This window comes from Pantherophis guttatus, chromosome 8 (genome assembly GCF_059756535.1).
Source record: "Pantherophis guttatus breed Tessera chromosome 8, ASM5975653v1, whole genome shotgun sequence".
Lineage (NCBI taxonomy): Eukaryota > Metazoa > Chordata > Lepidosauria > Squamata > Colubridae > Pantherophis > Pantherophis guttatus.
Window position 1 is genome coordinate 59,759,997 of NC_142070.1, and position 22,992 is coordinate 59,782,988.

Consider the following 22,992-nt stretch of genomic DNA (forward strand, 5'->3'; position numbering starts at 1 on the left):
CTCAACCCATCCAAGACCGAGTGGCTGTGGTTTCCGACGTCCCGATATAGTCAGTTGGTGCCATCACTGACTATTGGGGACGAGTCATTGCCCCCCACGGAGAGGGTTCGCAACTTAGGCGTCCTCTTGGACTCACGGCTGTCTTTAGAAAAGCACTTGATGGCTGTGGCCGGGAGGTCTTTTTATCAGGTTCACCTGATTCGCCAGTTGCGTCCCTTTCTGGATCGAGACTCGTTAAATACGGTCACTCATGCCCTCGTCACTTCACGCCTGGACTACTGTAATGCTCTCTACATGGGGCTCCCCTTGAGGAGCACCCGGAGGCTCCAGCTGGTCCAGAATGCGGCCGTGCGGGTAGTTATGGGAGCAGCATGGTGCTCCCATGTGGCTCCCCTCCTGCGCGAGCTGCACTGGCTCCCGGTGGTCTTCCGGGTGCGCTTCAAGGTCTTGGTTACCACCTTTAGAGCGCTCCATGGCTTAGGACCAGGGTACTTACAAGACCGCCTTCTGCCACCAATAGCCTCTCATCGCCCAGTACGCTCCCATAGAGAGGGGCTTCTCAGGGTGCCGTCAGCCAAACAGTGTTGACTGGCAGCCCCCAGGGGGAGAGCCTTTTCTGTGAGGGCACCCACCATCTGGAACGAGCTCCCCCCAGAGATACAGAAGATTCTGGATCTGCGCACTTTCCGCCGTGCCCTCAAAACATTCCTGTTTCAGCAGGCCGGCCTGGCCTAACTTTCCCTTTATATTGCTTTTGATTTTGTTTTAAACTGGGATGTCTTGAATTATCTAGGACCAGAGTGTTTAGTATATTTTAATTGGTTTTTTAACGTTTGTATTACATGTATTTTTATCTTTCACTGTTCACCGCCCTGAGTCCCTCGGGAATAGGGCGGTATATAAATTTAATAAATAAATAAATAAATAAATAAATAAATAAATAAATAAATAAATAAATAAATAAATAAAAAAAATATAAACATGTGAGACAATTATCAAGTATAGGTTTTATTAAGGCTATTCACTGCGATACGAGTGAACAGATTGCTGACATTCTCACTAAACCCTTAGCAACCAAACAACATACATATCTGACTTCTAAATTTAATGTACATATCTAAAACCAGTGGTTTATTATTAGTTAGGTATTTTAGAGGGGGATTTGTTACAATTGAAAATACCTAACCTGTTTTCTGTATATATGTATATTTGTATATGAGTTAAATGTATGATGTCACTATGCTCCTTCCCATTGGTCCCTACTTACCTTTTGCCCCGCCTCCTCTGTATATAAGTTGATGCTCCTGTCAGAGCAGTTGCAGTCCAAATGTAATTCTGAAGAAGATAAGAAACAAATAAATACCTTTGTTATAAGGAAGTCTCAAGTCTATTAATTGGGCCTAACCAGAATAAACAAGTAACAGAGATTGGTGAAACTAACTAACATTTAAATAAACTAACATTTAAATTTAATTTAAAATTTAAAAAATCTTATAAATTTTGGGAATTTTGAAAATAAACTTCCAGTATTTTTTAAATTTTGGGGAAAAAATCCTTTCAACAAGGTGAGAGGTATCCCAGCTGAGAGGTGGCCCAACTGAGAGGCAGCTTAATTGAGAGATGTCCCAGCTGAAAGGCAGCCTAGTGTCCCAGCTGAGAGACAGCCCGGCGGCCCAACTGTGAGGTATCCCAGCTAAGAGGTGTCCCAGCTGAGAAGCAGCCCAATGTCTCAACTGAGAGGTGGCTGAGAGGCCAATCTGAAAAATGGAGTGAGAGCCCAGCTGGGAGAGGCACCTCAGCACCCTAGCCTGGCATCTGAGTGGACGCAGTGCGGTTCAAACAAAGGCAACTGAGCAGCAGTGAAATGGAGCTAGGTGGCAGCAAGCCAACAGCTGTGAGCAACATGGCAGATCTCGACCAGTAGCAGTGCAGAACTAAGTGCCAAAGGAGCAGAGCGTCAACAGCAGTGCCTAATGGGGAACCAGCAGGACTGAGAACAGCGTGTGGACCAGTTGAGCAGAGCAGAGTGGCCAGATCAGCACAACATACCTGAAGATCCTGGCAGTGGCTGGGCAACTGAAGGACAAGAAAGCAGGGAGGAAAAGCTACAAAACACTTGTGGATAGGCAGAAAAGGGATAAACTTTCAAGGCAAGGAGTAGAGGGTTGAGAGCAAAACATCTCTTAAAAAACAGCCTGAGATTTCCAACAAAAAAAAGTGCATAACACTTCATAAGGGTCTAAGAACTTTAGTAAATTCTTACATTTTTAATATCTCTGAAATTCCTTTTACAAAATGCTTTTTTCTTTTTTTTAATTAAAAAAATTTAAATTCTTTTTTCTAATTTTAATCTTTGTTCACCTCTAAAATATCATTTTAAATTTTAAATTCTTTTTTCAATTTTTAATTTTTTTCAATTTTTAATTTCTTTTTCAATTATTTTAATTCTTTACAATTTTTAAATTCTTAACGATCTCAGAAAAAAAAATAACAAACCATGGAAAAAGTGATAGGTGCATCAAAACAGGAAAGATAGTGATGAATTTTTCAAGACAAAGAACAAAGGACCAAGAACTCTTGTAAACTATTGTAAACTGACACTTCACAACTTGGAAAATATTTAATTTTTAGAAAATTTTAATTTTCAATTTAACAAACAAACAGTCATGGAAATAGAGACAGGCACTATAGTGACTTGCAAAATGTGTCATATGTTTCAGTTTATGCCCACAGAAGACTCAAATTTACATTATCAAATGTAAACTATATGAATTAATAGAAGAAAAAGTAAAAGGTCTAGAGGCAACTCTAGGCAGTCTGAAACTCAATGAACAATGAACAAAGCAAGAAATCTCAATCTAAACAATACACCAAAATAAAACACAATAGGGAGCAAACAGCTTCTTTAAAAATGACCCCAAGAAGAAAACTGATACATCCAAATTGAACACAATAGGGAACAAACAGCTTTCATTAAAAAAATGACCCTACATAGCAATAGCACTTAAACTTACAGTGCTTTACAGCCCTCTCTAAGCGGTTTACAGAGTCAGCATATTGCCCCCAACAATTTGGGTCCTCATTTTACCCACCTCAGAAGAAAGGAAGGTTGAGTCAACCTTGAGCCTGCTGAGATTTGAACTGCCAAATTGCAGGCAGCCAGCAGTCAGCAGAAGTAGCCTGTAATACTGCACTCTAACCACTGCACCACCACGGCTCATATGTACCTACAGAGAAAGACTGATGGAAACATGTCACTTTTAGAAGAAAACAACATCCAAGAGCGAAGCCCCTACTATCTACCCTAGCTCATTCCAATGAAGTCCCTCTGAAACTGAACAGTTGCTTTCATAAAATATGTAGACACCCATAAAAGAGCATTCATCAATAGTTTCTAAAACAGAGACACAATCCAGCATTCCTATGACAGGAACAAAACTATGCCGTCCCTAAGTAAAACATGTGGATACCAAAGAAGCCTTGGCTAGACTAGGGCCGGGGGATTGGCAGGCCAGAATAGATAAATTCTTATTAGTAAAGCACATTACACCGTGTATGTGTACATGTGTATGTGTGTGGTGGGGAGCAGAGCTCTTCCGAGAAGAGATACAGTGATCACTGTGTATTTTCAGAGAAGCAAGAAGACTCAGGAAGAGCTCCTCTATATACACACACAGAGACACACACACAAACACACACTTATAGTTAGTGAGAAGACATGCACAGGAATCAAGAGGATTTCTTTCTCACCCCCCTTCCCGTACTACTCTGCTACACACTGATCAGAACAGGCCTTTCTGTTCCCTTCTGCAAAGGTGACCGAATGCATGCCTCCATGCTTGGAATTATCAGTATTTGCACTGCCCCAAGGGGTGGAAATGCCGGAGAGACTGGCGGGCAAAGCTGGTAGTTGGCAAGGGCTCTGCATCTGCCCACCTGCCCAGTCAGGGTGTGGGAGAGTTGGGCCCAAAAGATGGCCAAGCCTCACAGTGTCTCCCCCAGGCAGCCCTTTGGCTGAGTGCGGTGGGCCTGGAGCTGCTGATCTCCATCCCCCGCTGTTGGCCTTACCTTCTCAGGCCAGGTCAGGAGTGGCTGTCTGGGCCTGGGAGGGTGAGGGGCACCCACCTTCAGGCCACTGCCCATGAAGAGGCTGTCTGGATAGCCACGCAGTGCCAGCAGCAACTTGTGGATCATGGTGCCACACAGGGACTGGGCCTGCCTGAGCCCCTCTTCGCAGGACCCTCAACAATGCCCTCAGTCTCCTTAGGGCACAGCCATCTCCAAGCACTAGACTCTGTGAAGCTCGTTGTCTGCCAAGGAGCCTAGCCAAGGCTTTGCCTGTCACCGCTGACATGCGCCTGGATTTCCAGTGATGAGATGGGGTCCATCAGGCCCTTAGCTTGGCCGCCTGCTTAGTAGGTCCAGCCCCTCCCTCCAAGTGCCATGTCAGAGCTGCCTTGGGTTTTTGCCGACGCAAATGTCACTTGCTTGGAGGGGGTGGGGGTGGGGACGATTAGAGGAGCACTGAGATGCCAAAATGGCCCCAGGAGAGGGCAGCTGAGGTGAGGAGTACCAGGGAGGGGAGGGGCGAGAGGTGGCCCAGCCAGTGGTGGGATCAGCCAGTTAGCCAAACTGGGCCCAAAGTTAACAACCGGTTTGGCCGAACTAGGCCAAACCAGCTGAATTCCACCTCTGACCATAATCTACTTCTTGGTAAATTAGAAAAATGTGGAATAGGCAGTATCACCACCAGATAGATTTGTAACTGGCTGATAAACCGTACTCAATGAGTAGTCCTTAATGGTACTATATCTACATGGAGGGAAGTAAGTAGTGGGGCACCATAAGGTTCCGTCTTAGGCCCAGTATTCTTCAATATCTTCATAAATGACTTAGATGAGGGAGTAGGGGAACTCATCCAATTTGCAGATGACACCAAGCTGGAAGGACTAGCCAACATACCAGAAGACAAGCTTGGGATCCAAAAAGAATTTGACAGACGTGTACCATGAGCCATAGCCAAGAAAATGAAATTTAATCTGAAGAAAAGCAAGATTTTACATCTGGGCAGGAAAAATCAAAGATACAAGTACAGATTATGCGAAACCTAGCTCAAAAACAGTAACTGTGAGAGGGACATTGGAGTCCTAATGGACTGCTGGAAGAAAATTTCCTGTGTCGTTCCCCAGCTGGGAAGCAGTCACCGATGCTGAGAAGAAATAGACATGAAAGCCAGCTGCCAGAAAAGGGATCCTTTAATTCAGGAAGGCAGGAAAAGTAGTAACACAGCTCCAGGGCTCCTCGCTTGCATGCAAACTTGGAAGTGTGACTCTGAGCCTTTTAAGCTTAATTCCCCTTTGAAGCTCCTGCAGGTTGATGGGTTTTTATGTGTTTCTGATTGCCCTGAGTTTTATTTTCCTGTTTTCCTGGGTTAATCTTGGTCCCAGGTCTTTTGTTTTTCTTGTCCTAGGAGTTAATCCTGTCAGGGAGGCAGGAAAAAGGGAGTTTCAGTTTACCTTGGAGAGTTTATTTTTAGTCTGATTCCCCTTATCTTAATGGCTCTACTAAGTGTTCCTTTCAGCTGGTGCTTTTGCCTGGGGTTTTCTTAAAGGGGGAAGGGCTGGCTTGAGACTTTGGGCATTGTTTTCTGAGGTTTCTGGTGCTGTGAGGTTTCTGGCACTGTCCTTTTGGGGTATACTTCCCACAAGACAATCATTTAAACATGAATCAGCAGTGTGCAGCTGCCGCCAAAAAAGCTAATACAATCCTTGGTTAAACAGAGGCATAGAATCAAAATCACATGAAGTATTAGTACCACTTTATAAAGCCTTAGTAAGGCCACACCTGGAATACTGCATCCAGGTTTGGTCAACACATTACAAAAAAGATGTGGAGACTTTGGAAAAAATGCAAAGAAGATCAGCTAAGATGATTAACTAAATGCAAAGAAGATCAATTAAGAAGATCAACTAAGATGATGGAAACTAAAACATATGAAGAATGGTTGCAGGATTTGAGTTTGGCTAGTCTAGCGATACGAAGGACTAGGAGTGACATGATAGCAGTATTTCAGTATTTGAGAGGCTGCCACAAAGAGGAGGGGATTAATTTATTTTCCAAAGCACCAAAAGGCAGGAAAAGAAACAATGGATATAAACTAATCAAGGAGAGTAGCAACCTGAAATTAAGTAGAAATTTCCTAACAGTGAGGACAATTAACCAGTGGAACAGCTTGCCTTCAAAAGTTGTGGGTGCTTCATCACTGGAAGTTTTAAAGAAGAGACTGGACAGTTACTTGTCTGAAGTGGTATAGGATCTCCTGCTTCATCAGGGGGCTGGACTAGTCAGGTCCAAGGTCCCTTCCAGCTCTATTCTGATTCTGAAGATGTTGCCCAAACACCAGAAGCAAGAAAGGTCCCTGGAAGGATCTGGGGAAGCCTGGAGGCAGACTGCAGGAAGAAGGAGATACACATCAATTCTGTGTAAAGGAAATAAATAAAGGTTATTCTTTTATGAATTGTAACAGATGTAATACAAAAGTGTGAGACTATCTGTCTGCTGTTTTCTGACTATGTAAAGTGACCACAAATGGTAATCAGTGGAGACAATGCATTATGACTTGTTAAGAGCTCTCCAGGAAACAGGAACTTAAGCCTTGGGCAAAAATCACTATCAGGAGACAGGAACATTAGGGGAGGGACGGAAATTGTCAAGAAGACCCTTTAAAGTATAAAACAACTTAAAGCAGTGGTCACCAACTGGTGGTCCATGGACCACTGGTGGTCCGTGAGAAAATTTTGGTGGTCTGCAAAAAAAAAATTTGCATTTTTTATATTGCACTAAATCAGGGGTCCTCAAAATACAGCCCCTGGGACAGATATGTGCAATGAACATTTGTGTTGCTGCAGAGAGTCTCCCCCTTTGGGGTCTTTTTGTGTCGGTCGGAGGAGGGGGGGAGAAATTCTGACTTGGGGATCTGCTTCAACCTCCTGGTGCAGGGCTCTGGGCAAAGGCTGGAGGGAAGTGCTGCTGGTGGCGAAGAGCCGGAGGGCCTTATTCCAGTGGGACTGCCTCATGGATGGAACTGGCTGACCTTCTCAGCCTGCTGAGCCTCCAGGCACCAGTACCTGGCCTTGCATTTTTGCAAGTCTTCCCTCTGCTTTGTTGGAAGAAATCTCCTTCTAGGTTCTGCTCCAAGTGGGGAAAAAGACACTGGAGACATGGAGACTGCTTGGAAAGATGGTTTAATGGTGGACAGGATCACATGGCTTGAGTTCCTGAACAGAAAAGGGGCAGAGATAGTAAATCCTTGGGTTTTTATGCTCTCTCTGGCTCTGCATTTCTTGGGGCCCCAAGAGTATCCTGATTGGTTGTCAGACTCCCAGGGGGTGGGGGTCTTAGCTAGCCTTGCTGGCTGATGGTCACATGTGCTTCCCAGGTCACATGTGGTGAGTTTCTGCTGCTATTGTGTAGAGGGCTAATCCTATCTTTGTTGGATCTTTGGCAATTCCTACTATGGCTCTGCCTGAAGGAGGTAGATCTTTGTTATGTAGAATAGACTGGCCCAAGCCTTAATAGCCCATTGACAAAGGGTGGGAGCAGGAAGATGGGAGCTGCTTCAAAATATGCTTATTCATTTCTCATACAGGGAAACATAATATTCTGTCTCTTCATATTTCCTAAAATATTTCACTCTTCCAGGAAAGGGGTGGGTGCTAACTTCCTACAGCTTGGAAAACCTATGCTCCTAGTCCTCAGTGAGGTGCTTCTGCTGAGCCTCCTTCTCAGTCAGATCCAATTTGAACTGAGCTGTTTTGCCAACTCTTTCTCCTGGTGGCTGCTTAGCTCCAACAACTGCTTCCTGTTGGGGCCCTAAGGAGCCCGGGCGGGGAGGCAAGGAGTGGGTGGGGGGGAGAGGCGAACAGAGGCGAGGTGCCCCTCGATGTGAGTGACATTGAGTTGGCCACATCCACCCAGTCACATGACCACCTAGCCATGCCCACCCAGCCGGTCATTAGGCAGATCATATTAATAGTCCATGGGATTTAAAATTATGAATTTAGTGGTCCCTGAGCTCCGAAAGGTTGGTGACCCCTGACTTAAAGGATGACTTAAGAGAATAAGGAGGAGTTGGGAGGGCTTCTTAGACTTGGTGTGCATTGTGAAGGTGTATAAAATGTATAGCTTGAAAACTGCTTTTTGCGCTCTTTGAACTCAATCCATTTGGGAAGGGTCTAAGAGGCCGCGCTTGCAACCACTTTTCTTTCTTTCTTTCTTTTTTCATGTTTTTCCTCAATAAATCTTTGATTTTGTTAACCAGACTTGTCTTGGAGTTGTGAGTATAAAATTTTGGGAATTTTAAATCTCACAAATTTGGCGCCTAATGTGGGGCTCAAAGGGCCTCTAGGGGGCACTGTTCTCGGTGAAATCCAGGAGCACGCTGGTTGTTTTCAACTGCCTGAAGTTGTCTGAGCTCCAGCTACCCATTGCAGGCTCTGAGCCAAATTAAATTAACAACTCTGATTTACAAAATCAAAGAATGTGAAAGAGAAAGAGAGTCAACAACTAAGGCCCAGGACCAGGTAACCCAGTCGACTGGTTCAGATAAGAACCTTTTGCCCCGAAGGAGGGAAACACGCAATTGTACCTGGGTGGTCAGGAGAGCGATTGTGGGGGGTTCTGTGACAACAGCAGTGTGTGTGTGTGTTGGACTCCTGTTCTGGGAACACTGGTGAGTTCAAGGTGTAGGAAGTTAGCACCCACCCCTTTCCTGGAAGAGTGAAATATTTTAGGAAATATGAAAAAGGCAGAAATATGAGAAGCATATTTTACAGACAAAGCAGCTGCCACCTTCCTGCCCCCCACCCTTTGTCAATGGGCCATTAAGGCCTGGGCCAGTCTATTCTACATAACAAAGATCTGCCTCCTTCAGGCAGAGCCATAGTAGGAATTGCGAAAGATAGGATTAGCCCTCTACACAATAGCAGCAGAGACTCACCACATGTGACCTGGGAAGCACATGTGACCATCAGCCAGCAAGACCCCCACCCCCTGGGAGTCTGACAACCAATCAGGATACTCTTTCTGGGCCCCAGGAAGTTCAAAGCCAGAGAGAGTATAAAACCTGAAAAACTCGCTGTATCTGCCCTTTTCTGTTCAGGAACTCAAGCCATGTGATCCTGTCCACCATTAAACCATCTTTCCAAGCAGTCTCCATGTTTCCAGTGTCTGTTTTCCCCACTTGGAGCAGAACCCAGAAGGATGTTTCTTCCAACAAAGGCAAGTGCGGACCTGAAAGGTTGCATTTCCTTATGCGAGGGGAAAGGCCAGCCCAAAGGGAAGCGAACTGGTGTTGTGGATTTTGAGTGGCCATTAAATCAAGAATCTCAGGAAACTATAATCAGGTAAACTCTCAAGAGGATGGGCAATTGTTGTAGTTGTTGTAAACCTAAAGAAAAAAAATTGTAAAGCTAACAAATCCCTTCCGACAGTCTTTTAGGACAACTATTAAGTCAATGGGATGCCTGGCTCCATGGACATATAAATTAAAAAGAGTTTGGATCTTTAAAAACAGGCCAGTGGCTGCTGGGAGATCAAGATAGATAGAGAAGAGTTTGGATCTTTAAAAATAAGCCAGCGCAGGCTGGGAGATTCAAGCTAGAACCAGAAGGGACAGAACATCCCTAGGGCAAAGACAGGTAGTAACAATCCAGTGCTTGAGGAGAAAGAACAATGGGTGTAACTTTGAGTAAAAGTGAGAAGTTCATTAAAACAATTAGGAAGAATCCCGAATTGTAAATAGACCTGACTAGTCCTTTAGGGAAAAATACTTAAGAGGTTGGGGAAGCCCCTCCATACAGTAAGATTCCATACTGGTGAGGGCTGTTCCATCTGGACTGTGGGTGGGAGGGGCAGATATGGTGGGAGCAGAGGGCCATATCGTGTTGTGGGAGTGCGCACTCGCTATCTTCGAGTGATTGCGCACTCCGGCCCCCAATGCTCTTCTCTTTCCCTGGGTTGCTCAGACCCTCAGGGCCTGGGCCTTTGGTTGATGTTGTGCAACGCCAGGTCTGTTGTAAATAAAGCCCCCCTCATTTGTGATCTGGTGCAGGAGGGGGTGCGGACCTGGCGGGTATTACGGAGACCTGGTTGGGTCAAGAGGGGGGGTTCCCCTCGTTGAATTGTGCCCACCAGGTTTCCGTGCATTCCATCAGCCGAGGGCTCAGGGAAGGGGCGGGGGAGTGGCAGTTATTATTAAGGAAGGTCTTTGTCCGAGGGAAGCCACTGTACCTCAGATAGCCGGATGTGAGTCCCTCCTTGTGAAGTGGGATCATGGGGTGCAGATGGGCCTGCTGATTGCGTACCTGGCTCCCTGCCCGAGCTGCTCAACATGATAGCCGGAGTGGCGGTTGATACCCCCAGACTTATGGTCATGGGGGATTTCAATCTGCCATCTGTCAGTGAAGCATCTGGGGCAGCTCGGGAGTTCATGGGTTCCATGACGGCCATGGACCTGACCCAGTTAGTTCATGGCCACTCCCCACATGGGGGGACACACTCTGGACTTGTGTTTTATCTCAGGTCAGTGGTTGAGTGATCTAGAAATAGGGGATATAGTTATTGAACCCTTGTCATGGTCAGATCACTCATTCCTTCGACTCGACTTTCGTACCACCACACCTCGCCGCAGGGAGGCGGAACCGACAAGGTGGTTCCCCCCCCCCAGGCGCCTGATGGATCCAGATAGGTTCCTGATGGAGCTTGGACCGTTCCCTGATGCTCTGGCTCACGACTCGACTGAAGAACTGGTGGCCGCCTGGGATAGGGCGGCTGCTGGAGCTTTGGACCGCGTCGTGCCTTTGCGGCCTCTGACCCGGTGCTGATTCCAGGTGGCTCCCTGGTTCTCTGAGGAGCTGAGGGAGATGAAGTGCTGGAAAAGACGCCTGGAGAGCGACTGGAGGGCCAGCCGCTCCAAATCTGACCGAACACTGTGAGGTCTCATATTAAGATCTATCTAGTGGCGATAAGAGTGGCAAAATCTAACTATTTTTCCACTCTTATCGGGTCTGCAGAGAACCGCCCAGCAGCCCTGTTTAGGGTGACCAGCTCCCTCCTTCATCTGGGAGCGAGGGAAGACCCCTTGCAGGGCAGGGCTGAGGATTTTGTGCAATTCCTGCATGACAAAGTCACTCAGATTTGGGAAGGCCTGGACTCAGATTGGGTAGATCCAGATGGGGTGACGGAGGTGGGTCTTGTGAATGTTATCTGGGATGAGTTTGACCATGTGATTCCCGAGGACGTGGACAGGATTCTGGGTAGGCTTAGCACTGCCACATGTTTATTGGACCCATGTCCCTCCTGGTTGGTGCTGGCTTCCTGGGCGGTTTCCTGAGGCTGGCTCCAGGGGATTATTAATGCTTCTTTGAGTGAGGGTTTCTTCCCTCCCTCTCTGAAAGAGGCGGTGGCAAAGCCCCTCCTCAAGAAGCCCTCCCTGGACCCGGCTGTATTAGCGAACTATCGTCCAGTCTCCAACCTTCGCTTTGTTGCGAAGGTTGTTGAGAGTGTGGGGCGCAACAACTTCCCCAGTATCTGGATTAAGCTGTCTATCTAGATCCGTTCCAGTTGGGCTTCAGGCTGGGGTACAGCACAGAAACAGCATTGGTCGCATTGGTTGATGATCTCTGGAGGGCTCGGGACAGGGGCTGTTCCTCTGTCCTGGTCCTATTAGACCTCTCAGCGGTTCAGCCGGAGTGGCGGTTGATACCCCCAGACTTATGGTCATGGGGGATTTCAATCTGCCATCTGTCGGTGAAGCATCTGGGGCAGCTCGGGAGTTCACCAGTACACTGACGACACCCAGCTGAACATCTCCACCCCGGACCATCCCAATGATGCCCTTGATGTGATGTCCCAGTGCTTGGAGGCCATGCAAATCTGGATGGGGAGAAACAAGCTCAGACTCAACCCTTCCAAGACTGAGTGGCTGTAGCTCCCGGCGTCCCAGTATAATCAGCTGGTTCCATCGCTGACTATTGGGGGCGAGATAATGGCCCCCTCAGAGAGGGCTCGCAACTTGGGTGTTCTCCTGGATGAACGGCTGTCTTTGGAAGATCATATGATGGGTGTGGCCAGGGGAGCTTTTTATCAGGTTTGCCTGATATGCCAGTTGCGTCCCTTTCTGGACTGGGATGCCCTGCGCACAGTCACTCATGCCCTCGTCATGTCCTGTCTGGACTACTGTAATGCTCTCTACATGGGGCTCCCCTTGAAGAGCACTCGGAGGCTCCAACTGGTCCAGAATGTGGCCGCACGGGTGATTATGGGGGCAACATGGCACACCCATGTAACACCTCTCCTGCGCAAGCTTCACTGGCTCCTGGTGGTCTTCCGGGTGTGATTCAAGGTGTTGGTTACCACCTTTAAAGTGCTCCATGGCTTAGGACCGGGGTATATACGAGATCGCCTTCTGCCGCTGATAGTCTCCCACCGGCCAATATGCTCCCACAGAGAGGGGCTCCTCAGGGTGCCGTCAGCCAAACAATGTCGACTGGCGACACCCAGGGGGAGAGCCTTCTCTGTGGGGGCACCAGCCCTCTGGAATGAGCTGCCCCTAGAGGTTTGTATGATCCCCGACCTGCGTACCTTTCGCCGCGCCCTGAAGACTCTTTTATTCCAACAAGCCGGGCTGGCCTAATAGGAATTTTTAAATTGGGTGTTTGTTAGTTTTTAATTTTGTGGGCCAAATTTTATACATTTGTTTTTTAAATTGTTCTTAAATTTTGTGGTTTATATGTGTTTTAATATGGCTGTACACCGCCCTGAGTCCTTTGGGAGAAGGGGGTATAGAAGTTCAATAAAATCTAAATCTAAATCTAAGATGATTCAGAAGTTGGGGCTGACCAAAGAGGATATGGTTAATTTATGCTGTTATGTGTGGTAAGAAGACCCAGGAGTAGAAATACTGCAGTGTTATAAAGATCTTGATAATTTACCATTCTCAAAAGAGCCAGAAAACTCTGAAAGAACTACGAATACAGAAGAAAAGGTTTATTCTTCCCATCTGGGGTTTAGGAGGAAACAAAAAAACGTAAAGCCTGTCTAAATGGGAAGATTCAGATAATTTGACTTGATCAATTTGATGTGGTTTTTGTTAAAAAATTCCTGCAAATTAAGTAAATCTCTCAGCTTGGAGCTATGGGAAATGGAGAGTAGTTAGGGCCCACAATCACATTTATGATTTAAACTGCTCTCTGAGTTTTCCCACTGCTTTAAGAATGAGCTATAGGTTGCCCAAGGAAATAAAAAGGGAGGATTTAAAGGGACAACCTCCCCAGGTCTGCAAATCTTGTTTAATGGTAAGTGTGTGTATAATCATTTCCAGACCTGGATGAAGGATGAACCCTCAAAATTATTTAGAAAATGGAGCTCATTATCTTGTGAAAAAGCTCCCTGAAATAATTGCAATGATTGGTTTGCATGAAATGTGAGTGTGTGTGTGTGTGCATGACAAATTGTTTCTGCAAGCAGCCTGATTACAGTGTGTGCAGTGTGTTGCAAGGAAAAGAAATAGAGAAACTCATTTTCTCTATTTCTCAAAGTGTCCTTAGGGGAAAAAAGGTGTGAGATTTCTATGTTGTCTTTTGAATTTTTTTCTGTCCTCACTGGCTCATCTTAACTAACCTTTCCCCTCCTCTCTCGCTCTCTGCTGAGCCAGATTAGGGGGGAAAGTGGGGGTGGGGTTTTCCTGCTCATCTTAACCATTCCCCTTCCACTTTTTCTCTCTGCTGAGCCTGTCTGAAAAAGGCGGGGCAAATGGATGACCTGCTTGTGCAGTTTTGCCTTTCACTGTTTTGATCTCTTTCATCTGCATATAAAAGCTATGCAGATACTTTGGCTAATTATCATCCGGTCTCCAACCTTCGTTTTGTTGCGAAGGTTGTTGAGAGTGTGGTTGCACGACAGCTCCCCCAGTACCTGGATGAAACGACGTATCTGGATCCGTTCAAGTCGGGCTTCAGGCCTGGGTACAGCACGGAAACAGCATTGGTCACGTTGGTTGATGATCTCTGGAGGGCTCGGGACAGGGGTTGCTCCTCTGTCCTGGTCCTATTAGACCTCTCAGCGGCTTTTGATACCATCGACCATGGTATCATGCTGCACCGGTTGGAAGAGTTAGGGGTGGGAGGCACTGTATTACGGTGGTTCTCCTCCTTTCTCTCTGACCAGTCGCAATCTGTGTTGGCAGGGGGGCAGCAGTTGACCCCGAGGCGCCTTGTCTGTGGGGTGCTGCAAGGGTCGGTCCTCTCGCCCCTTTTGTTCAACATTTATGTAAAGCCGCTGGGCGAGATCATCCGTGGTTTCGGGGTGAAGTACCATCAGTACACTGATGACACCCAGCTGTACATCTCCACCCCGGACCACCCCAACAATGCCCTTGAAGTGATGTCCCGGTGTCTGGAGGCCGTGCGGATCTGGATGAGGAGGAACAGGCTCAGGCTCAACCCATCCAAGACCGAGTGGCTGTGGTTTCCGACGTCCCGATATAGTCAGTTGACGCCATTGTTGACTATTGGGGGTGAATCGCTGGCCCCCATGGAGAGGGCTCACAACTTGGGTGTCCTCCTGGATTCATGGCTGTCTTTAGAAGAGCACTTGACGGCCGTGACCGGGAGGATTTTTCATCAGGTTTGCCTGATTCACCACCCTAATGATGCCCTTGAAGTGATGTCCCAGTGCCTGGAGGCCGTGCGGATCTGGATGGGGAGGAACAGGCTCAAGCTCAACCCTTCCAAGACTGAGGGGCTGTGGCTCCCGGCATCCCGATATAGTCAGTTGACTCCATCACTGACTATTGGGGGCGAGTCTTTGGCCCCCACAGAAAGGCCTCGCAATCTGGGAGTCCTCCTGGATATGCAGCTGTCCTTGGAGGAAATCTGACAGCTGTAACTAGGGGGACCTTTTGTCAGGTTCGCCTGATTCGCCAGTTGCGGCCCTTTCTTGATCGGGATTCCCTGTGCACGGTCACTCATGCCCTCGTCACCTCTCACCTTGACTACTGCAATGCTCTCTACATGGGGCTCCCCTTGAAGAGCACCCCGAGGCTCCAACTGGTCCAGAATGCAGCAGTGCGGGTAGTGATGGGAGCAGCATGGCGCTTCCATGTAACACCGCTCCTGCGTGAGCTGCACTGGCTCCCAGTGGTCTTCCGGGTGCACTTCAAGGTGTTGGTTATCACCTTTAAAGTGCTCCATGGCATCGGGCTAGCTATCTTCGAGACCGCCTGCTGCTACCGACGACCTTCCATCGTCCCGTGCGCTCCCACAGAGAGGGCCTCCTCAGGGTGCCATCAGCCAATCAATGTAGGCTGGTGACTCCCAGGGGGAGGGCCTTCTCTGTGGGGGCACCTACCCTCTGGAATCAGTTGCCCCCAGAGATAAGGAGAATCCAAGACCTTAGTGCCTTCCGCCGTGCCCTTAAAACCCACTTTTTCCAGCAAGCCAGGCTGGTTTAAGAAGAAATTTTAAATGTTTTAATTGGTTTGTATTTTTAATTTTGGGCCAAATTTATATATATTTTAATTGTTTTTAATATTTGTATTTCATGTTTTTTAACTCTGGCTGTACACCGCCCTGAGTCCTCAGGGAGAAGGGCAGTATATAAATTTAAAAATAAATAAATAAATAAATAAATAAATAAATAAATAAATAAGTTGCATCCCTTTCTGGATCGGGACTCCCTACACACAGTCACTCATGCCCTCGTCACTTCCTGCCTGGACTACTGCAATGCTCTCTACATGGGGCTCCCCTTGAGGAGCACCCGGAGGCTCCAACTGGCGCAGAGTGCAGCCGTGCGGGTGGTTATGGGAGCAACATGGCGCTCCCATGTGACACCTCTCCTGCGCGAGCTGCACTGGCTCCCGGTGGTCTTCCAGGTGTGCTTCAAGGTTTTGGTTACCACCTTTAGAGCGCTCCATGGCTTAGGACCTGGTTATTTACGGGACCGCCTACTACCACAAGCAGCCTCCCACCAGCCGGTACGCTCTCATAGAGAGGGGCTCCTCCGGGTGCCATCAGCTAAACAATGTCGACTGGCAGACCCCAGGGGGAAGGCCTTCTCTGTGGGGGAACCCACTATCTGGAATGAGCTCCCCCCCAGTGATACGGAGGATCCCGGATCTACGCACTTTCCGCCGTGCTCTTAAGATTCTTCTATTCCAGCAAGCCGGCCTGGCCTAATTTTCTCCCCTGTTTTAAAATCCTTTTAAATCGAAATTTTAATCTGTTTTAAATTATTGGGATTTTTAATTGTCTCGGGCTAAATTATTTAATCTGGTTTTAATTATATTTTTAAACTTTTGTATCTATGTATTTTATTTTGTGCCTGTTCACCGCCCTGAGTCCTTCGGGAGTAGGGAGGTATATAAATCTAATAAAAGAAAGAAAGAAAGAAAGAAAGAAAGAAAGAAAGAAAGAAAGAAAGAAAGAAAGAAAGAAAGAAAGAAAGAAACTGTATATTTTCTTTTCTGCTCTGAATACAATTTTGATTTTATTATTCTGGAAATTTTTGAGGTTTAGAATGCTTAATTAAACCTATATAAAAGAAATTATTTTGAAAGTTTTTGCTTATATTTGGAGATGTTTTAACCTACACAATGAGAATTTGCTTCCATCTGAATGGAATCTGAATCTGACTCACATTTTACTAAAATCAGAGAATTGACACTAAATTTTGACCCGAATATATTTCAGAGCATTGACTAAAAATTCCTTATTTAGATTCTTTGTTTTATTCTTGAAGTTGTTCTACTTACCTTCATTTTTTATGTCTCAATGTCTGTGTGCTTAGGAGTCAAGATGCCGCATCCTATGGCATTGTTTGTTTATTAGCAGCACAAGTTGTTGCTCTTTTAGGAATTGTTACAGAGATGGGTTAGAAATTACAATATGGGGAGGGAAGATTTACCAAGAATTGAATTAAAGGACAAAATGGTTAGAAAATATGTACAGGAACTGTCCAGATGTTTTTCTCTTTTGCGATAGACAGGCATTCCTTTGCAAACACCACCTTTGGGCTTTACTGTACACCAATATAAAGCAGGACAGTGGGTACTGATAAAGGCCTGGAAGGATGAGAAACTGACTCCAATTTGGGAAGGACCTTTCATCATCTTGTTGACCACTGAGACTGCAATTTGGACTGCTGAAAAAAACTGAAGGAGTGGAAGGTAGAATCTCACCAAGGAGATCCACTGAAGTTGATGATCTGAAGAACCCAATGGACCAGTGGGAATAGCATTTTTGATTACCTGGGCTATTTTTATATTTTTGCTTTGTAGGACTGAATGATTGCTTCTGCGGTTTCCCCAACTGAAGAGAACTACAACTGAGAAGATTCTATTGCGCGCCCTCCCAGATGTGTTGGTTTTGTAACTGTGCTTTTGTTTATGTAATTTGTATTGGGTGTAAGATAGAGTTTGAAAAATTAGAATTCCCTGAATTCCCTAAGAAAGCAGTGAATATGTTTGTGCAACTGGCTGAAGAAATTGCTAAGACTTTAACAGTAAGCAATTGTTTTGTGTGTGGAGGAACAAATATGGGAGAACAATGGCCATGGGAAGCTCAAGAAATTGAAACATAATATTGTGATAAATATGTGGAAAAATAAAACTCTCAAGTTCACAAAGGGAAAAGAGGGAACTTGGGCATTAACTACAAATTTAGTAGGAAAAGTATGTTATAAAAGAAAAAGGAAGAATAGGAGAGTGGCAGTAGGAGATATGATTTGCTTGACTGTATGGAACAATGACAGTTCGTGGGGAGAAAGTGGAATATCAAAGGAGGAGATATTAAGTGAAATAACTGAGATGGCTTATTTAAAGGATCCTTAAAATGTCACCCTGGACTGGATAGCCTCAGAAGGTATGTATTGGATATTTGGAAAATATGCCTATGGGTATCTACCCAAGGGGTGGTACGGAACTTGCATTTTAGAAATAATAAAGCCAAGTTTTTTCCTCCTCCCCATTGAACAGAAACAATTGCTGGGACTAACTGTATATGATTTTATCAGATAAATCTACATTTATTTTAAATTTGTTTAAATTTATTTAAATTTTAAATTAATTTTAAATTAATTTTATATTATTTTTTAAAATTTATTTTAAAATAAAGATAGATTTTTATCAACCATACAACCAAGTGATATAAAAATTGGAAGTTGGAAGGATGATGATTGGACTCCACAGGAGATCATCAACTATTATGGACCTGCTACATGGGCGGAAGATGGCACCTTAGGTGCCAGAGAGCCCATTTATATTTTAAACAGGGCAATTTGGCTGCAAGCAGTGCTTGAAGTAATTACCAATGATACTGTAAGTACTATGGCACATTTAGCCAAGGAAAGTGTAAAGCCTCAAACCTACAACATGCAGAATCGGTTAGCCTTAGATTACTTATTAGCCCAAGAAGGGGTGTGTGTGTGGAAAATTTAATTTGAGTAATTGCTGCATTGAAGTAGATGAGAGTGGAAAGGTAGTAAAGGAAATTACAGACAAGATGATGAAATTAGCTCGTCCCAGTCCAAACCTGGAGAGGATTAACCTTAGATGGGGTAAATATTTGGTTCAGAGGATGGTTTGTAAATTGGAAGGAACTAGCAAAATTTGCAATATTAGCATTCTTGGCTAATATTATGTTAGCAGATAATAACATAACGTAACATAATATTATGTTATGTTTTTACCATGTTTGATTCCTCTCATACAAATGTTATTAAAACGAACAATGAAAAGCATGACTTTAATAACAACTTCAATAGAGAGCGGGAGGAAAGAAACAATGTTAATAATGAAGGAAGGAAAACAGGGCTTGGGGAAAGAAGATTCAGAATATAAAAACTTGCTTGCACAGGAACCAAAAGAAAACTTAGGGAATTATGAATTATTAAAAGTATAAAAGAATAATTCAGGTAGAAGAGAAAAAGGATGGAATTAAAGGAAATAAATAAAGGTTATTCTTTTATAAATTGTAACAGATGTAATACCAAAGTGTGAGACTATCTGTCTGCTGTTTTCTGACTATGTAAAGTGACCATAAATGGTAATCAGTGGAGACAATGCATTATGACTTGCTAAGAGCTCCCCAGGAAACAGGAACTTAAGCCTTGGGCAAAAATCGCTATCAGGAGCCAGAAACATCGGGGGAGGGACGGAAATTGTCAAGAAGACCCTTTAAAGTGTAAAACAACTTAAAGGATGATTTAAGAGAATAAGGGAGAATTGGGAGGGCTTCTTACACTTGGCGTGCATTGTGAAGGTGTATAAAATGTATAGCTTGAAAACTGCTTTTGGCGTTCTTTGAACTCAATCCATTTGGGAAGGGTCTAAGAGGCCACGCTTGCAACCGCTTTTCTTTTCTTTTCTTTTCATGTTTTTCCCAAATAAATCTTTGATTTTGTTAACCAGACTTGTCTTGGAGTTGTGAGTATAAAATTTTGGGAATTGCGGTGTGTGTCAGTTTGCTTCATGTATGGATTGGAGGGGTTTAAAGTGGTTAAGGATGCAGCTGTGGTCTGGCTTCTGGTTTGTGGTCGTGCCTCATAATCGGTGTGGGTTTGGGCTTGCTTTTTGCGTAGATGTGTGAAGGTGATGTCCTGTGTGGTTTTCATGAGTATGGTCTGGTGTTATTCTTTGTGTTAGAGATTCGTTTGTCAATAAGGGTGGGTTTCCAAATGGCTGGTAGGCGGGAGGTATCATCTCTTTTATTCATGCTGTGGGGACATTTTTCTATCTCGATGGCTTCTCTGATTATTCAGAGAAGAAAAAAAGATCCTATTCTAAACATTTATCATTCTACTATTACACCCAAAATTCTAAACAATAAACACTGTTCTAAATCTTTATCATTTTAACAATCAATATTTCATATATATTCCTCAATCCTAAAACCCATTACCTCAAATCTATATTTTACTTCTCTTAAGTGACATCTAATATCCATAATCTTGACAAAAAGTATTTTCTTCCTCTCTTAAAGTCATTTCATAAACAATCAACATTTCCTTCTATAGTTTGTTACTTCCACAATACTTTATTTTATTTACTTCAAGTTTATTCTCATATTTTATTGAATCTAATTTTTAACTGGTTCATAGTTTAAATATCTATTTCCCAGCTGTATTTTCCAATACTCCTGTCTGTATTTATTTAAACTGGTTCACAGTTTAACTACTATTCTCCAGTAAAATCTCTTCCACTTCCTCCTAAATTTGTTTTTTAGCTGGTTCGCGTCTTAATCAGCTGCTTTCCAGCAATGCTTTCCTCCACTCCTTACCTTAATTATTTTAGCTGGTTCACAATATAATTTAACTGCACACCAACCTTCTCCTTAACTCCTCCTAAATCTATTATAAAACTCAAGTAATTGCCTTCCAGCAATGTTTTCCTCCACTCCTACCCCTATTTTTAACCGGTTCACAACTTTATTTCAATTGATCCCCAGATATAGTCTCCTCCACTCTTAACTTTTTATTTTTGGCTAGTTCACAGTTTTGCTTTAACTGTTACGCAGCGTATGCTTTCCTCCACTCCTAACTCAGTATTTTGGCTAGTTCACAGCTTTGCTTTAACTGTTTTCCAGCACATGCTTTCCTCCACTCCTAACTCTTATTTTTATTTTTAACTGGTTCCCAATTTACTTTAACTGTTCTCCAGTATGATGCTTTCCTCCACTCCTACATTATTTGTAAAACTGGGTCACAGCTTTGCTTTCACTGATCTCCAGAATCATGCTTTCCTCCACTCCTAAATTCATTTATTTAACTAATTCATAATATTTATCTCTTATTCAGTTGTTTAGCTCCAAATTACTTCGGAATGTGTTACCAATATTGTTTTCCAATCTATTCTCCTCCATATCTCTTACCAATTTAAGATAAAAATATATTTCAATAAATATCTTATCTCCTATTCTCTCTTAAGTTTTCTCCAATTCCATGCTTATTTCTTATTTTCAATAGGAAACATTTTGAAACACTTTAAGATCAATTTTTTATGGTTCTTAATTCTATAAATAATTCTTTTTAACATCCAATGCCTTTAAAGGTAAACATTTTAAATTATTAAATCTGTAGGTAGTGCTAGTTAAAAATTCAAAGTTTAAAAAGGCATTACAACATCCAAAAATCATGTTTTTCTTCAATCATTTATGCTTTTATTTCTTAATCAAATTGTTTATATATTTATATGAGAATAATAATAGAAAAAAGGAGAGAGTAATAGCAATAATAATAATAATTAAAATAAAAGAAATACAAAAAAATAAAGGAACGCTAAAAAAGAAAAAGAAAAAAGGAAGAGACTAGAAATATAACAAAAGAGGTCAAATGGATTAGAAAAGAAAATAGAGAGGGGAAAAGAAACAAAGAGAAAAATACTAGAAGAAAGAAATAGAGAGAGAGCATAGAGAAGAAAAAGAGAGGGGAAAAAAAAATATCTCCTAGCATTATTCAACCACCCAGAAACTGTTACATTCATTTAAATCAAAATATAATATTTTGTTGTCTTGTTACATAATATATTCCATTATTCCTTTCTCCAGTCTGTCCAAATATGTATCTTTTCCATTTCAATGTCATCAAAGTTATGAGTTCTACAAAGTTAATTGTGAAGCTATTCCATTTATGGTATCATCATGTCCTTCTTCTATTGCCACACTCTTCTTTTGTTGCCACGTTTATTAGTTCAGTTTCCATTGTTCCATTTAATTTCTTCTTTCTAATCTTCAATAAATCCTCCAGTGAACAGATTATGTATCTTAAGTCAAGTTCTCTGAGTCTTTTCCTCAAAATAGTCAAGTTTAAATAACAAGCAACAAAGTTTCTTTTTTCAAGTAACAAGCAGCCTGGAATTTACACTTTCACTTTTCAGCTGGCAACCATTTTATCCGTCTCCATTTGTCTTTTTCCTTTGATTTTGAAGGCATAATTATTTCCTCTTCTCCTTCCTCTCTCCCAAACATAGTCCAATCTCATTTATCCACCAAAAAGTAAAGAAAAAAAATATATCTAGATCTGTAGTCAAACATTTCCAAAAAGTCAGTAATTTATGTTATCCACCAACAGGTCTTTTGTCTTTGTGCCCCAATAGTTCTCAGCCGCTGTTAAGGCGGAAGCAGAATTCAGCGTTTGTGGGCAGTTCCTGCCTGGGTTGATGTCCACTCACCAGGCATGCAAACTCCTGGCTCTGCTCTCCGCTTCTCCTCTTCTCCTCCTGCGCATTCTTGTATCCCAGTTGCCGCAGTCTCAGGGCAGCCGCCATGGCTGCTGTTCCACCGCCTCCGCACAGAGGGCAAGCCTCTGGGCCCCGAGGAACCTGCCCATTCCTCTTGGCCGACCGAGAGGTCCCTCTCTATCCCCCTGTCCCTACAGGACAGGGTAGGTCCAAAGACCTACCGGCGGGGGCTTGGCAAACAGGGTTTTTGTGGGGCTCCAAAGAGCCCACTAATTCCCCGTCTGTATCCCCATGGCACCAACCAGAAGTCTGATTATATGAGACCACAGCTGCATCATTAGCCACTTTAAACCCCTCCAATCCATACATGAAGCAAACTGACACACACCATGAAGATGTAGCACGACCATGAATGCAAAGCCAAACAAAAGCAATGCAGGCCACAAGTTCAAATCCCCCTGCAACTCAGACCAACCTGAACACAGCCAAGCCCCCACCCTATCAGAACACACCCCCAGCCAATCAGAGCACAGCCAACCCTCCCACCCAATCAGAGCACAGCCAAGCCCCCGCCCAATCAGAACACACCTCCACCCAATCAGAACACAGCCATGCTCCCACCCAATCAGGTCATTCCCCCACTGGCAGTTAAAAAGAAGAAACAACCACGATCACACATTGCTCCTAGAAGCACAAGGCTGAAGACACCAGCCTGAAGATGACGAATGAGACTTCGTCGAAACGTCACCAAGGTACTT

General features: G+C 44.1%; 1 protein-coding gene across 1 annotated transcript in view; it reads left to right on the forward strand.

Annotated features, from left to right (window-relative positions):
• LOC148112672 (uncharacterized) overlaps positions 1-22,992 on the forward strand; it is a 130,168-nt gene that overhangs the window by 12,963 nt on the left and 94,213 nt on the right. Inside the window, exon 4 of the mRNA XM_087875400.1 lies at positions 15,710-15,713. Within this exon, the coding sequence (XP_087731526.1) occupies positions 15,710-15,713 (4 nt within the window). The remainder of the gene's footprint in view (positions 1-15,709; positions 15,714-22,992) is intronic.